Source organism: Limanda limanda, chromosome 14, assembly GCF_963576545.1.
Source record: "Limanda limanda chromosome 14, fLimLim1.1, whole genome shotgun sequence".
Lineage (NCBI taxonomy): Eukaryota > Metazoa > Chordata > Actinopteri > Pleuronectiformes > Pleuronectidae > Limanda > Limanda limanda.
In genome coordinates, this window is record NC_083649.1 from 8,236,220 (window position 1) to 8,252,375 (window position 16,156).

Genomic DNA, 16,156 nt, shown 5'->3' on the forward strand with positions numbered 1-16,156 from the left:
TAAGGAGAAAAACCATTGCATTTTAAAGTTATTTTTAATGATGAATGATGAAAAACACCCACTTGTCATGTCAATTACTGAATACATTTGCTCTGACACTAAAACACAGAAGCAGTGCAACTTAACAGAGGCTACAGAAAGAACAGAGGCGCTGAAAAGAATGAATTAACCTGGTAACACAAATACAGAAACATCTGCGGGTGGAAGTTGTACGCGCCATGCTGAAAAGGTACAACACAAACAGAAAATGGAATAGCCACATCAGCATACAGTAGAGCATTAACATATGGTGAACATGTGGACTGGAGAGTGAACTTTGAATTCTGGATGAGGTCACAAAACAGAAGTTTAGATTATATCTATTTTGAGCATCCAGCCACTGTCTGAGAAGTACATAGAAATCAACTCAGATTCTGTCTAAAACAAAGAACAAGCTAAATCTCCAACACAAACTCTACCCATCAGTGAAATGCTAAATTTAACAGTCTGGGATTTGAGGTTTTCTAACACATGTATTTTATCCAAACTAAAGTAAAGCGGATATCTGAACGACAATGCTACGCTCTGAACAGGAAAATGCGTTTTGGCTAATAAAAGCATTTAGTCAAAAGGTAAACTATTGAGCTCGTATGAACGTAAAAGCACAAGACACTGATACCAAACAATGGAGGTCAGAACAACTCCTTAAAAATGAAGCCAAATCATCTCCATCGCCCCCTGGTGGCTGGCACCATGATATGTTAAACAAAATGCACTCAGAGATGGTTTTTTGTCATTTTAGAGAGTTCTTCTCACACTGTTGTGTGTCCAAGTGGTCATTCAGTAAAATTGGTTTAAATTAGCTGAGATCAACTTGCAGTCGGTCGAGTGCATGTATCTGCAGGACCTCCCCCCCTGCTCTTCAACACAATCACAACTGCACATACTCTGGCTTCACATTTTGCTTAAACGACTAAATTCCATTCAGTTCCAAATGTTTCAAACCTGAAAACTCAACCCAAACCAGCCTTGATGTATTAAAGCAGTTTACACTGCTCATAAACACAAATGATGGACTATGTACAAATGGATTTGCACCCAGAAGTATGGTTCATACTGGACATCTTTGCAGATGCATATTATCAGTGTGTTATATGGTGTTAAAGGGGAAAAATTGCCTTCATGAAAGAAACAAAACCTTTTACAAATTAACTCAAAAAAAGTCAAAAACAGAACAAAATATGAATGAACCAAACCTTTTTGTTGTTGTTGACTTTTTAAAACCATTTGCTGGCAATATCAAAACTGAATGTTGGCTTCAAACTGAATGAATAATCAAAGTTACGAAACAGGCACAGTGCACTTCCTGGTTCAGCAGGAAGTACTGTACCTGCTTGAGATTCCTTGCTGGGGCTGAGGTTGAGCGAAGGCTCTTGATTAATCCTCACTACAGTAAACCTGTCAACTGTACTGACACAGACGCTCCAGCTGTGCTTCTCTCTGCCTTCCTTTCCCTCAGCTGTGCTGTAGGGGCCATAGCAGTCTGTAAGACTGGGCCCTCAGAGAAGTGGGGAAGAACCAGGTGTGGCCTTCAGTACTGATGTATTTCATCAATTAAATGGCCATTAACACTCCCTCTCTCTGGCTCATCCTATCATCAGGCCCACATTTAATACCGCTTGCAGAGTACACACTCACTAACTAGGTGCAGAGGGTCGAGGCTGGACCCGACAACTTACCAATCACATCACTCCATTTTAACTCCCCCCACTCTGTAGTCCAGCCTTTCTGAGACTCATCAAGTCTCCTGTCTCCCTCTGAGGAAGCTCACTGATCTTAACACATAACACACACACACTTCATCAACAGAGGGAAAAGCTCACAGAAACCACTCTCACTACATTTACTTGTGTTTCATAAGTAGTGGTTGTTTGCTCTCTTCTTCATCTCCTCTCCCCTGTTATTTCATCCTCTTCTTGATCTGTTTAAGTGTGTCTCCTCCTCTGGCTGAGTGGCAAGCAGGCTTCAGCAGTTGGCTTTCTTTGACTCCAACTGAGCTCGGTTCAGCCCACTTTGGCCCAGCTGAGGAAAGCAGAGATGTCTCGCACAGGGACGTTGCGGGTCAACGCTTTGACGCGCAGGTTGCGGTCATCTGTGAGGAGTACGACCTCTCGGTGGAGCCTCACTGTCCCATCTGTGGGGGGGAGGGAAGAGTAGAGAAAGAGAGATGCATTCAGAAGACTGTACTTAATACATTATAGTATCTGCATGTGACGGACAGAACTACATACTTCTTTGTTCGGGCATGAAATCTTTTGCCTTGTCTTTGCAGTAGTGGAGACAGCAGGACAGAATCACATCATCGTTGTTACCCTGAAGAGGAACAGAAAAGAAACAGTCTTATTTCATTGCACTATATGAATCCAATTGAAAAAAAATGTATAAAATAAAAGAACTTATTTCGGGCTCACCTGTTGTCCAGAGGTGTCTTCACTCCGGAAAGCAATAGACTCCAGCTGGCTTCCCCTGCTTGTTAGTGCCCGGAGGCACGGTTCCCTGGCCTCGAATCCTTTCTCTAAGAAAGCCACCGCCACCCGGGCCTTCTCCTGCACAGACCGCACATGGGCTGCACTGACATTATAGTTGCCACGACTGCCCGAGTTGCGACCCCCTGACCCAACTCCACCACCATAGTTGTCCTGGCCTTTAGCCAAGCCGTCTAACTCAGTAATCACTAAAAGAGAGAACACACATCGTCACACCATAAGTAAACATAAACACTACACTAAATCATTATTACTCCTTTCTTTGTCTTCTCAGTCTTACCAATGAGAGGCAAAACTATGATGTAGGTTCTACACTTAAGAAGTTTCTGCAGGCCTTCCAAATGATCAATGAATCCATTGGTGTCTGGAACCAAAAACAGAGGCCTCACTTCCAGCTCCAGCTGCCCACCAGTCTGCAGAACCGCCTGGGACAGACACAAACACACACACACACACACACGTATGACGAGAAATGTTTTTTGCAGTTCACACTGTAGAATCTGAGTATATAAACATTAGCCCATAAGAATTATCCTCATTATTGCAGCTTCCATTTAAAACAATTGAATGTAATAATCGAGTGATATCATGAAATGCATTCTGAGGTTAACACTTTTCAGCAACTGAACAGGCCATTTCCTCATTGTTGGACACTACAACAAATAGGTTTTTAATTTAATTTAAATAATTATAGGTGGGTATGTATGGTTTACCTGTATTTTGTCCTTGCGCTTCTGTTGCTGTGCCAGTTTGTTGGTGAGGACATGGCGTCGTGCCTTCAGCTGTCTGATGTCATTCTCACTATCATCCACCTCCTCCTCTCCTTCTGACGTGGAGAGAGACGACTCTGCCTCGACTATGACATCATCATCCTACCAAACAGACACGATTAGACATTCAGCAATTTTACTTCAACTGCTCTTAACCGCCTCTGCTGAACGGCATGGAAAATGTGATTTCAGCATTTACTTTATTATGAATAGGTCACATTTTGAATAGGAAGGAGCACAATCATAGATAACAACAGAGCAGAAGAGAACATTATTAGAGGGAAAGTAGGAGGAAAATAGTCACCTCTTTCTCTTTGAGAGCATCCTGCCTGCCTCCTGTATTCGCTGAGTGGTCGGGTGGAGGAGAAGTTGCCACAGAGATGTACTTGCCTCCCTTGAAGGCCAACAGAGGCTCTTCCTGTCCACACAACGCCTCCAGAAAGTACTTGAGCACCGTCACTCTCTTACAATCTTCTGCTATTGTCTGAGGAAAGAGGACGAGGATATTTGTACATGAGAACAGCACAATGAGTAGGGGTTCATGTTAAAAGCAACAGACTAATCAGTATAATCACCGGAGTTCACAGGAGTAGAAGTATGTATATGGTTATAGACATAGAAATACACCTTTGCCTTTCACTCACCATGTCAGTGTGGCTGTCTGTGTAACACGCCTCCTGTGGTGCAGCCAGTATTGGTACAAAACCAGCAAGCAACTTGTCCTCCTTCAACTGTAGCACAGTCAACTCTTCATCTCCCTCGCCTTCATCAGTGTCCGCTTTGAAAAGTGGCACTTCCTCATGGTCCACACGTGCCAGCACATTACACAGGTCAGCCAGGCATTGCCAAACATTAGGGCTACCACTGGATCGAGAGGAAAAGGAAAACAGTGTTGGTGGGAAATGTGTTTGTTAAAGAACCACCATCTGAAGAGAGTTATGCAAAAGAAGCATGACTCATAGTGATAAACCTGAAGATAAGTTCCCCTGAATCAGCAGCTTCCCTCGGCTGTAGGTCTTTACAAGAAGTTATAATGAGCTGTCAACTCTGCAGCTTAATGTTTGAGGTTCACTCTCACCACTCATTGTTTGTGTTATTGAAGGTTTTAAATACTCACTCTATACTGCATGGCGGTGGGTTCCACTGGTCTGGCTGTCCCAACATCCAGTCAGACCAGACCTTGATGCTTGGCAGTAGTTCTGTTAGATCACGTGGAAAAGCAGAGACCCTGAACATACCCTCAAGCTCCTGCCCTTCACCCTCCTCCTCTCCATTTGCCATGGGAACTGGTTCTGAATAAGAGAGAGAGGAAAACAATAAACACGAATCCTCCAAAACATGTTAACAATCACAAAAAAATTAATCAAACTCCCATCAGGTGTAAAACACATAGATGACGCATCCCCACTTCCTCCCACTGAATTTAAGTAAAGCTAAAATATCCTGAAAACAGGGTCTGCAATTTTGGTGTTGAGCTCCAATCAATACACATGCTCGACCAATAGAGGGCCACTCTCTAGAGGACCACTCTCACCTGTCAATCATGACGCATCTCCCCGTTTAGTATAAAATAACTAATTCAAACCAAACTCATCAGAAAAAATAATAAATAACAACCAACACCAGTGTAATAAGAACTATCAAAAACATTTGGCATGTTGAGTTGGATGTGTGGTTTATGACCTTTCCTGCAGCCAGCCACCAGGGGGTGAGGGAGATGTTTGGATTCACTTTCAGGGAGCTTGTCACGTCGTCCATCTTTTTATACAAAATTGTAAAACTACTTGAAAATACACTGTTTAGTAGTAGGCTCCACAAATAATGTCCACTGTGGTGCTGTGGGACAGTCTTGCAAGTTTTGACTTTAAACTTTAGTTTAACTATCTGATACAAATAATAACATACTGATACTTATAATGATCTTGATTTCAAATTAGGGAAAAAACTTACTGCTGATCAAATACTTCTGGGGTGCTTTCATGTCTGTACCTGCAGGAGTATCTTTGAGCAGCTCCGTGCAGCGTTGAACCAGAAGTGCAAACATGCCGAGGCCCAGCGCAGTGCTTTGCTCTTGCAAAACTGACCTCACATCTCCTCCTTCATCTGATAAACACAGACAATAATTCAAATAAGTTCTTCTTCAGCACTCTTTGCCTCAATATAGACAATGACTTGTATAAAGACGCAGCACAAGTGTTGTTTTTTTGTTTGCAGAAGAACAGGCTCTACTGTATTATAAAGAACATGTATGTGAAATCCTTTAAATATCTATGTAAACATGCCAAAAAGTAAATGTGTGTTTCGGAGCCACATTTTGCAATAAATAAAACCTACAGAGAAATAATAAAGGTTGTTCACTAGCTATATTTTGCCTCAATTTAGCATTTAAACAAAATGCACCAACACTTTGAAGCAATGTTTGTTGATACGTGCATGCGTGGGGATCAGTACCTCTGCTGTGGGCATTGTGTATACTGAACATGTTGATGGTGATGATCTGAAGCATGTGTGTGCTGCCCAGTAGGGAAGGTCCATGCCGGAGTAACTTCTTGAACTCCTGCAGAACCTGGCTCGCTACCCCCGGGAATGACTCCATGCTGCATACGCAAGACACACATATTCATAAAAATACAAAAGAACAGGCAAAGGTACACTCACAAATGTTCTTTTTTTTAAATACAAAATCTTTTAAACTTGTCCATGAATCTGAGAGCTTGAATACATAAGATCTAACTTACCCCACTTTAGTGAAGAGCTTGCCATGTGCATGCAAGAACCTCAGAATGAACCTCTTGTTTAGCTGGAGAGAAAAGAGAGAAGGTCGAAGGAAGTATTACTAAGATGGGATGATTGAAGTATGTGCTAAGCAGTAAAAAACTGCACTACGCCACTTGTATGTGATGGAGTTGGGTTTCCGCCCTTGGACGCAGAAAACTTGTACTTGTGGTCAAGAACAGTGTCAGCATCAACTTGAGTGGAAAGTAACAACACTCCAAAACGTTTTGTTCTTTCCGCAATTGTCACTAATAGCAGTGAGTGTCTAAGTGTGTGTGTGGCACGATGCTGCAGCCTGAGAGAGAGCTGGCTCTGGCCGGGCCACTTACACATTCTAGGACAGAGAGATCTTTTGGATTGGGAATGACGAAAATGTATCACAGATTAAATGTCTTAATCACAAACAGAGTTGCTGAGATGAAATGTTACACGATATCATTTATGTAGCAATACTAAATGAGAAATATGTTCGTATATAACATTGTAGCATATCGATACAATGCTCTTTAATAATTTAGCCACCGGCCACATTGAATACTCTGTTTGAGCACTCATCCCTAAAGACAGATTGTGATCTTTCACGAGAAGAACTCACTTGACAGAAATAAAGTATTTACTGTGAAATGTTCAATAATTTATCACTTTGACTCACTGCAGCTAAAACCACAGAAAACCCTCTCACAAAAACAAGTGATTTGCATCAAGTTTTTAAATGAGATAGATGATACGGTTGGATGCCTTTTCAGCCCATTGGAGGGGTAATGGTCCTTACACATTTAAATAAACATCTTCTAAAAGACCTCGGACCAGCTGGTGAAGGTACACAGTGACTTCAGAAACTCTTCTGACCACTTCACTTTTAGCATGCTTTAAAAATGTTTGCCGTTTTCTCCAAAGAGCACAAATTTAGTATCATAAGACCAGATAATAGTTTTCCTAAAGCTATCAGTGCTTTAAATGCGGTCAAATGTCTTTTACTCAAAGGGGCTTGTGTATAGCCACTCTATCATAAAGCCTGTTTGATGGAGTGCTGCTGGGAGGGTCATCCTTCTGGCAGATTCTAACATTTCTGCAGAGGACTTCTGAAGCTCTGTTAAGCGTGACTGTCGGGATCTTGGTCCCCTCCTGGAACAAGGCCTGTCTTGTCTGATTTGTAGTTATGGATTATGAAGTGTCAGAAGTGATAAATCTTCAAAGCAATAACTTTTACAAAAGTGAATGTGTTTGACTACTTTCTTAAGACTATCTCACAGTCGAGCATTATTTCTGCCTCAATGTCACAAAGTAGACCCAGACTGTTATTAATTATTAACAAAAATAATTGGTGAATCACTGCAAGCAATGAGAGAAAAAAAAATGAGGAAAAAATAACAAAAGGACAGAAGAAAAGGTACAAGGGTTAAAAACAGTAATCATAACAAATGATTACTGAACACAAATTAAGTCCAAGGATATACTGTGAAAGAGAAAAGGAAACAAATGAGTCAGAAGAAATGAATGTAGAAAACCTGTAAGACCAAATGCCCACACAGGCAGTGTCTTTCATGAAACGGTGAATGACGCATGAGACTTGTTGTGCACTCGTGTATAAGTGAGAACAAAACGAAGAACAGGATCTTACGTCACTTGCGCTGAGACTCCCCAGCTCTCCATCCAGTTCAGAGTCTCTGCTGGACTCACTACCTCCTCTATGTGAGGAAGGCTTTGCTGCTTGCGCGCTGGGGCGAATCCAAATCTCCACACGTGCTCCATCTTCCCCTCTTCCTCTTCCTCTCACCGGTGGACCCCGAGATCCCCCTTCATGCTCCTTCTTCCTCCTTCCCTCAAGCTGCTCTGTCTGCAAGAACGAAAAACGATAAACAAGAAGCAATTGTGCTGCAGAGTCTCACCATAGTTACCAGATGATAGTAAATTGAATCAGCGGTGCTAATACGGTAATTTATTTAGCAAGTAAGTGTGTTAACTCATTAATGTGTCTAGCTCATTATATTTTTCTGAACGCCCTCTACATCATTGCAACCAAATCATGATGGTTAATTTCCAAGGCTCTAACTAGAATTTCTATTAGTAAATCCATGTCACGGCTGTGCACTGATGACAAAAGTTTTCTTCCAAATAAAAAGTCAATTATCTGGCACAAGTTAATGACCAAAGTGTGTGTCTGACCTTTCGCTTAGCTTCTTCAAACAGATTCATCAGGCTCTCCTTTGCAGTGAGGATCGGGTTGGAAGCTGCCAGGCTGCGCATGTAATAATACACAGCGTCCAACTTCCTCTTCTGTAAGTGAGAGAGGTACAATGAGACTAAGAAGAAGAAGGTATCCTGCAATAAGCCGCACACTAATGGTGGGTACCAATACAGCATTACAAAAAATATACATGTAGTTTTAAATTATTCCAGGAACAGGCCAAGAGAAATGCAATCAGTCATAAAAAAGTCAAAACCAAGTTTTGACCTTTCCGTTCTTTCTTACTACATATTACTTACTGTATATACTGCCAGCAGGGCCAGCTGGTTATATGGTCGTCCATTTTTGGGGGCAATCTGCGTGGCTTTCAGATACCAGCTAAGAAGAAATATAAACAAGTAGAAATGAGATACATTGATAGAAATGTTCTGCTTCTTCCTTGAATTTAAAGATTCTCATCGACTATTTAATACCCAGCTGGGAAGAAACTTTCTCTGAAAGAGATTAAGACTTGTGTATGATCTGGACTAAATGAAAACCAGTAAGTAACCAGTATCTTAAAAAAAAGAAGAGGAATTTTGAAACTGCAGCCTCTTGACTTCAAAATTTACAGCGTACCTGCGAGCCTTGCCGTAGTTGGCCGAGTCGCTGGCTTGTTCCCGGTAACGTGCGATATCTCCCTGACAAATCATGCAGCGCTGAGCACTTATAAGTGCATATTTTACCTGAAAAGGACAGAAATAGCAGAAAACCGTTATCAATTAACTACAAAAATCAGCTACAACATAATTACAGCTAGAATTAACTTCTTATGAAATGCCAAGAAACTAAGTTGCTGTCAGCAACTGTTGCTAGTAACATTCACATCATCTGATAACTAAAACATGAATAATATCATTAATATGTGACTGCTAATACAATACTCTATCAAAATGTACATATCTGAACACACTATGTATTCACAAACTATTGCTGTACCATTTTGCGTAATGGCCGAGCCCTTATAGCCATGCCGTCCATGTAATCCTCCAACTTAAACTGGTATACTGTCTGCAGCTTCAGAAGCAGAGCATCGAAGAAGAGTGATCCCTGTAAAACACAGACAATGATTATAGGTAATTTACAGAATACATACCAAGTATAACAGAAATAGAAAATATACATGTGAGATTGACATTTTAACACACGGTGACCATTCAAAGTTTTCTGAAGTATGGTGCATATGTAAATTAAATTAGTGCTAGAAAATTACTAGTCTTACGGATGATTATTTGCATTGTGAAGAAAAAAAAAACTTTTATAGCAAATGAAGAATGCATCTCAGGATGAAACGTACATGCTTCTTCAGACTTAATCACAAACTGCCCCTTTGCAATAACCCAATTTTATCAACCCTTGCCCCATCTTAATTTTTCACATTTCTTACCTCATCAAGCAGCGTGAGCAACATGTTCCTGATATGAGGGGTGTTGTCAGAGTCTGGGTCTTTGAGAAGTTGCCGGAATCGCTCTATGACCTGGTAAAACACATTCTTCCACAAAGCTTGATCCAAATTCTGAGAGTCTGAAAACTCTATGTCTGTGAGGATGACCTGCTCATATAGCCGCAAAAGTTCCCCTCTAGAAAACAGAAAAACAGAACAGCGCCCTTTTCAGTATTTGTCCAAAGGTGCAGCTGACAGACGTAAACGTGAACCAAAAGAGTTTCCCCATAAATCCTCACCTGAGCTGGGCCATGCGATCCAGTCCATCCGCACTCACTCTGTCCCTGGACAGCAGGTTACTGAGCTGGAGCTCCTGTGTATCCGCAGCCCTCAACAGCTTCCGCAGCTCCCCCCTGGCCTGTTGCTCCACCTCTTGAAAACTCAAACTACCTCCCTCACCTGATTGAGAATAAGCTGCTCCCTTGTAACTCCCACCGATCTGACCCACCCCAGGGCCCGGGTATATACCGTTAGAAGGGGGCGCCATTTGGTAGGACCCTATGTGATATGGATATGGATAGTGTTGGCTGGTGGTGTTGCCAGGACTGTGTGGGCTGCTGGTTGGCATGGGGTAGCCGTAGGGGTTGTCAGAGTTTTGGAATTTGTAGTAGGCTTTGGCAGCAGTCTGCTGGGATCGAAGGTGCTCACCCTGCGGGACTGGAGGACTGCCCGCTACCTCATCGTCTGTGTCCAGAAAGTGAAGTTGTCCATATCCAGTCCCTGTCTGAAGATATATAGGCTGTTGGAGAGATTTATGCTGTGAGGACTGGGTGCTGGTAAGGCCGGGTTTCTGGTCTGGGTTATTGGGATCCCAAAGCCGTCTCACTCCTCCTCTGCCTCCTCTACTGCTGGAGGCAGAACCCCCCCTAATACCACCAAAAAGCCTTTGCCCAACCCCAGGGGAGTTAGAGATGTCGGTGTGGGATGGAAGCACCAGGATACCCCCACCTCTGGCACGAGGAGCCAGGCCTTGCTTGCAATGTTGTGGATCCCCACTATGTGGTGTGGAAACTGAATGTTTCTCAATAGAAACCCTTAGGATTCCCCGACCTCCACCTCTGTTTCCCTTCCTTTCTTCCCTCCGTCTCGCTGCATTTAGTTCGTCCTCCCCTCCTCTTCTCCTCCGCCTTCTAATCTCTGCTACGTCACCTTTCTCACTCCTTTCCAGTGATTCTGTAGATGATTCCCCATTAGTTGTCCAGCTTTTTAAATGCCTCCTTTGTCCGTCCCTATAAGTACCCATCTTCTCTTTATTATTGAGCTTAGGGTGCAAGCCTGGCCACTTGGTATTTTCCAAATTCATCCCTACTCCTGGACCTTCGAGGCTGGTCACGCTGCTGGCTGAGCTACTGCTGTAAGTTCGATTCCGAGGGCGTCGAATATCTGACTTGGAATATCTCTTTGATGATGATGGCGTGATGTTTGCATTGAATTGGTTTCTGTTTACTCTTTCTTCAATCCTCTCTACATTTTTTTCTGTCTTAACATCTTTCTCAGGTTCTCTGGACCGGTTGTTGTTGTAATCTCCTCCTCTTCTGTTTTCTCCACGATTTTCTCTCAGTTTGCTTTGGTGTGTCTCTACTGTCTTAGCTGGTTTGTTATCCCTGTCTGCTTCTACTGCTCTCCGGTCTCTGTCTTTCTCATCTTTCCCTTGGTCGCTCCTTCGTCCACCACTTATGTCATCCCGATTCCCCTCTTTTTCCTTCTCCCCTCCTCTTCTCCTGCGGTTTTCTCTCGTCCTATCTATCTTTTCCTCCTCTTCTTTTGCCCCACCTCTTTGGCCTTGCCCTCCCTTGTCAGTGGTTTTCCCTCTCCTGCAACTTAACTCTCCAACATCTTGGCCTTCACTTCCAACTTTACCCTTTTCTTTCAGGCTTAGTTTTTCTATCTTGCAGGTCATTTTCTCCACTGAAGCATCAGGTGGTAACAAAGGCTTTTGAACATCTCGGCTTCCTTGCTTTCTGTTTGTCTCAATGGGTTTGGAAACCTTTACATTTTCCTGTGCATCTTTTACTTCTTTACCTTTCCCTCTTGGCTTCTCTGGGGGTGTCTTTTTGTTCACCTCCACTTCCTCTGTATTGACCTGGGCTTCTGGCTCAGTTTTATGCTCCTGCTTCCCAGGGGGAGGTGTATCTTGCTCTTTTCCAACTCCATAGTCCTTTCCCTGGGTACTCCTGCGGGTCCCAGGTTGATAAAGTTCCCGGTCAGGTTTGCGTGCTTTCCTTGCTGGTTTAGCAGCTCCAGCGGGTTCCTGGTGTTCTTTGTCATTTTCGACAAAGCTCTTTTCTGGATTTGCTTCCATTTTAGGCCGCGAGTGGCTGCCCTTTTTACGGTTCTGAGTGTTACTTCCATCACCTGTCACCCGGTCTTCTTCCCCGAAGTCAGTGCCTGTCCCACCATCTGTGGAGTCTGAAACTTTTTCAGAGATCACCTTTTTCTCACTCTGCAATGGGGGATCACTTTGACAGATTTCCCCCTCCTCACTGTCACGGTGATGCCGGCCATGTCCAGCTGCTGGTTTGAAGCGCTGCTGATCAGGGCGCTTTGCTTCCCGCTTCAAATGTTGCTTGGGTACATGCTGCTCATCTGAAGAAGGAAAAAACAGACAAAATTAAGATTGTGAACATCAATGTCAGAGAATGAGATAAGGGGATTACACATTCTGATGTTCTTCTTGTGAAGACATCCCAGACAAAGACTGACTGCAACTCAGATCTTCTCAAATGTCACACCTCATCTCAAAAGCATTAATTTCTAATTAAAAAAAGTGTCAAAAATTCAACAGCTCAACTTACTTAATCAGCTGGGTACTGTAGTATTTAAATAATCTTTCTTAAACAGAAGCTGACAGTGCACTCGATAGGGATTTTTTTTCAACTGTTATGAATATAGACAGTGTTCGTTGACTCAAAGAACCATTCATCCAGTCCGAAGATACGCGTCTAATGTGTCCTACATTTGTAATAATGTTTTAGTACGGTTACAGCACCGTTAAATCAGACCCTTTACCCTAGGTGTAAAAATTACAGCCTTTTTGGAACCAATTCAATGGGGATGTAAACACAGACAGTTGCCTTTATTGACACACTGCTACCAACGTTACCCACTACAACCATGTCTATGACTACAACGACAACGCCTGAATTACACCGGAAACACATGCTTTTATTTACCTTGCAATACATGACAAGAGTGTGTTCCTTTTTGAAAAGGTGCGCATGATAAAAGAAAACAATCCTCTACAGAGGAAACACACTTTTTAAAATACACGTTGTATAGTTACACAAAGAAACACACGTAACAATGATGGTTAAACAGCGTTCGATACATTCTCTGAAGTCAGTGACGTTTGTCATTAAAGAACACGTTCCTTTTGCTAAAACGCTTTAAGTACAATAAGTACAATATAAAACCGAGAACACATATATATAGTATTATTGTAATAGTATTATTAATACAGGGTTAGTGTGTGACATGGATTTTAGCTGGAAGGGGCGTTTGAAAGCAGCCGCGCAGGATCAAAGGATGCACAGAGCGCTAACTTAGCTAGCTAACAACATTAGCTTGAACTTAGCAACTCCGTCAGCTACTTTCCACGAACTCATGACGCGGCTTCGTTCCGGATTCGCCGACCCTCTCCTGAAGCTTCGCTTCCCGGTGGTCTGCGTCGCTTTATCTCACCTTTCTGACAGTCGGTGCTGGTCCCGGCGCTCGACGCCTCGGCTCGGAGCTCCGCGGCTGAGATTCGCACTCGGTCCAGTTCGTCCGCCATCTTTCCTTCGACTGAAAACAAACACAACAAGTACGGTGGCCCGGAGGCGGCAAACCCGTGCTCAGCGGCTGACGTAGGAAGCGAGGACCTCTGGGTAATGTAGTTCGCAAAGCCTGTTGCGCTGATCTCAATGTTTAAAGATCAAAGCAAATACATCTTATGTAGTTACCTATTACGACACTTATATTACTATTTGTTATTATTATTAAGACGGATAGATAGACAGATATAGTATAGTATAGTATAGTATAGTATAGTATAGATAGATAGATAGATAGATAGATAGATAGATAGATAGATAGATAGATAGATAGATAGATAGATAGATAGATAGATAGATAGATAGATAGATAGATAGATAGATAGATAGATAGATAGATAGATAGATAGAAGGATGGATGGATGGATGGATGGATGGATAGGTAGGTAGGTAGGTAGGTAGGTAGGTAGGTAGATAGATAGATAGATAGATAGATAGATAGATAGATAGATAGATAGATAGATAGATAGATAGATAGATAGATAGATAGATAGATAGATAGATAGATAGATAGATAGATAGATAGATAGATAGATAGATAGATAGATAGATAGATAGATAGATAGATAGATAGATAGATAGATAGATAGATAGATAGATAGATAGATAGATAGATAGATAGATAGATAGATAGATAGAAGGATGGATGGATGGATGGATGGATGGATGGATGGATGGATGGGTAGGTAGGTAGGTAGGTAGGTAGGTAGGTAGGTAGGTAGGTAGGTAGATAGATAGATAGATAGATAGATAGATAGATAGATAGATAGATAGATAGATAGATAGATAGATAGATAGATAGATAGATAGATAGATAGATAGATAGATAGATAGATAGATAGATAGATAGATAGATAGATAGATAGATAGATAGATAGATAGATAGATAGATAGATAGATAGATAGATAGATAGATAGATAGATAGAAGGATGGATGGATGGATGGATGGATGGATGGATGGATGGATGGGTGGGTAGGTAGGTAGGTAGGTAGGTAGGTAGGTAGGTAGATAGATAGATAGATAGATAGATAGATAGATAGATAGATAGATAGATAGATAGATAGATAGATAGATAGATAGATAGATAGATAGATAGATAGATAGATAGATAGATAGATAGATAGATAGATAGATAGATAGATAGATAGATAGATAGATAGATAGATAGATAGATAGATAGATAGATAGATAGATAGATAGATAGATAGATAGATAGATAGATAGATAGATAGATAGATAGATAGATAGATAGATAGATAGATAGATAGATAGATAGATAGATAGATAGATAGATAGATAGATAGATAGATGGATAGATGCTAGATTGATTATGCCTAAAGATTGTCTTAACTTTATTGGATTATGTTGTAAGTCCTTGTGATCCTTGTGCTACATTAACTGAGTTCTGCATTATTTCAGCATTCTGTGTTTTGTCTGCTCCACCAGAAACATTAACAGGTTTTAACACCACGCCACCGAAACTGTTCAATCCAGATGGTGTTTGAAAATGATTGCAGTTTTGAAGTTTTCCAATCTTGCACGTGGCCAAAATATTTCAATCGAAACTCTCCTAATTGCCTTTTCAATTAGACTCATGTTTAATCAAGCCATTAAAAAAATATATTGTTACTGTGTGAAAAAACGTGTTTTACTCTGAAAAGTACAGTTATGTAATTCTTAAGTATAGGCTTTGACCTACATTTGAGGACTGGGGGAAGGGGGCTTAAAGGTCTCCACATTATGTAAAGAAACTGACAGAGAGATACTGCATACATACACACTTTGCTGTTTCATGCAATATCCACTAGGTGTCAGGAATGGTCACTTTATTATCATGTTTAGTTGAACTGGCCCATTGTCCAATGCTTTGGCCCAAAAATTAACTTACTCGCTACTGTTTTCCCCAATAAGTAATTTATATTAATGTTATCGCCTAATCAACTTCTCACAACATCTTCTCTCTCTGTTTTCCCATCACGACCTCGATGTGGTGCAGAGGGGGAGTAGTCTTACTGCAGAAACCAAATGACAAAAACATATACAGACAGACCAGGTGCTGTGTTTTTGCATGCTGGTGCAGGCATGTGCACATGAGGAGGGGGAGTTCCTGCAGCCACCATCTGAGGCTGAAGCTAGAGTAAACAGCTTCATTTCCCTAGCAACACCAAATTAAAGGGCCAGAGTCTTTCGTCCTTCCTGTGAATCTCCCACACGAGTCTTCCTCCAGAGCCAGACCTCCTCTTTACATCCTCACATTCCTTCATTATACCACAGACTCATTCATCTTAGATGCTCGGCTCACTTTGTCGGCAGAGTAATCGGGAATGTCAACACATACATATGAATATGCAGGTTATTTCTTACATAGACGTTATTAGCGGTTGTGCTGAATTTTGACAAATTATGAAGCAGGCAACAACAGAAATAAGTGCAGGAAGAACTGGATTAATTACACCATTGTATCGACCATGTTCGGTTTTACTTTCATTGTATTGTGTTATTCAGGATAGGTTTTGTGATTGAATTTCATGATTTATTGAAGGCACTTGAAAGAAAGGTGCAGTCAAAAAAAAGGTGAGATCAATATCACATGTGGATGAT

The 16,156-nt window shown here is 41.7% G+C and overlaps 1 protein-coding gene across 3 annotated transcripts; it reads right to left on the bottom strand.

Moving 5' to 3' along the window:
* Positions 1-15: 15 nt before the first annotated feature.
* smg6 (SMG6 nonsense mediated mRNA decay factor) lies at positions 16-13,513 on the bottom strand. 3 transcript variants are annotated; one of them, XM_061085391.1, is made up of 20 exons: positions 13,423-13,513; positions 9,981-12,327; positions 9,685-9,877; positions 9,237-9,347; positions 8,877-8,983; positions 8,558-8,636; positions 8,237-8,347; positions 7,692-7,907; positions 6,034-6,095; positions 5,747-5,892; positions 5,285-5,398; positions 4,979-5,053; positions 4,413-4,587; positions 3,940-4,159; positions 3,600-3,779; positions 3,239-3,397; positions 2,806-2,950; positions 2,451-2,713; positions 2,271-2,352; positions 16-2,173 (listed from the first exon to the last, which is right to left on the bottom strand). In XM_061085391.1, exons 1-20 carry the CDS (start codon positions 13,511-13,513, stop codon positions 2,043-2,045), a joined length of 5,007 nt encoding a protein of 1,668 aa, XP_060941374.1. In that variant the 3' UTR covers positions 16-2,042. The 3 variants fall into 3 exon arrangements, with proteins under 3 accessions (XP_060941374.1, XP_060941376.1, XP_060941375.1); XM_061085393.1 differs by lacking the exon at positions 4,979-5,053; XM_061085392.1 differs by lacking the exon at positions 4,979-5,053 and having other exon boundaries at positions 5,246-5,398.
* Between the last annotated feature and the right edge of the window lie 2,643 nt (positions 13,514-16,156).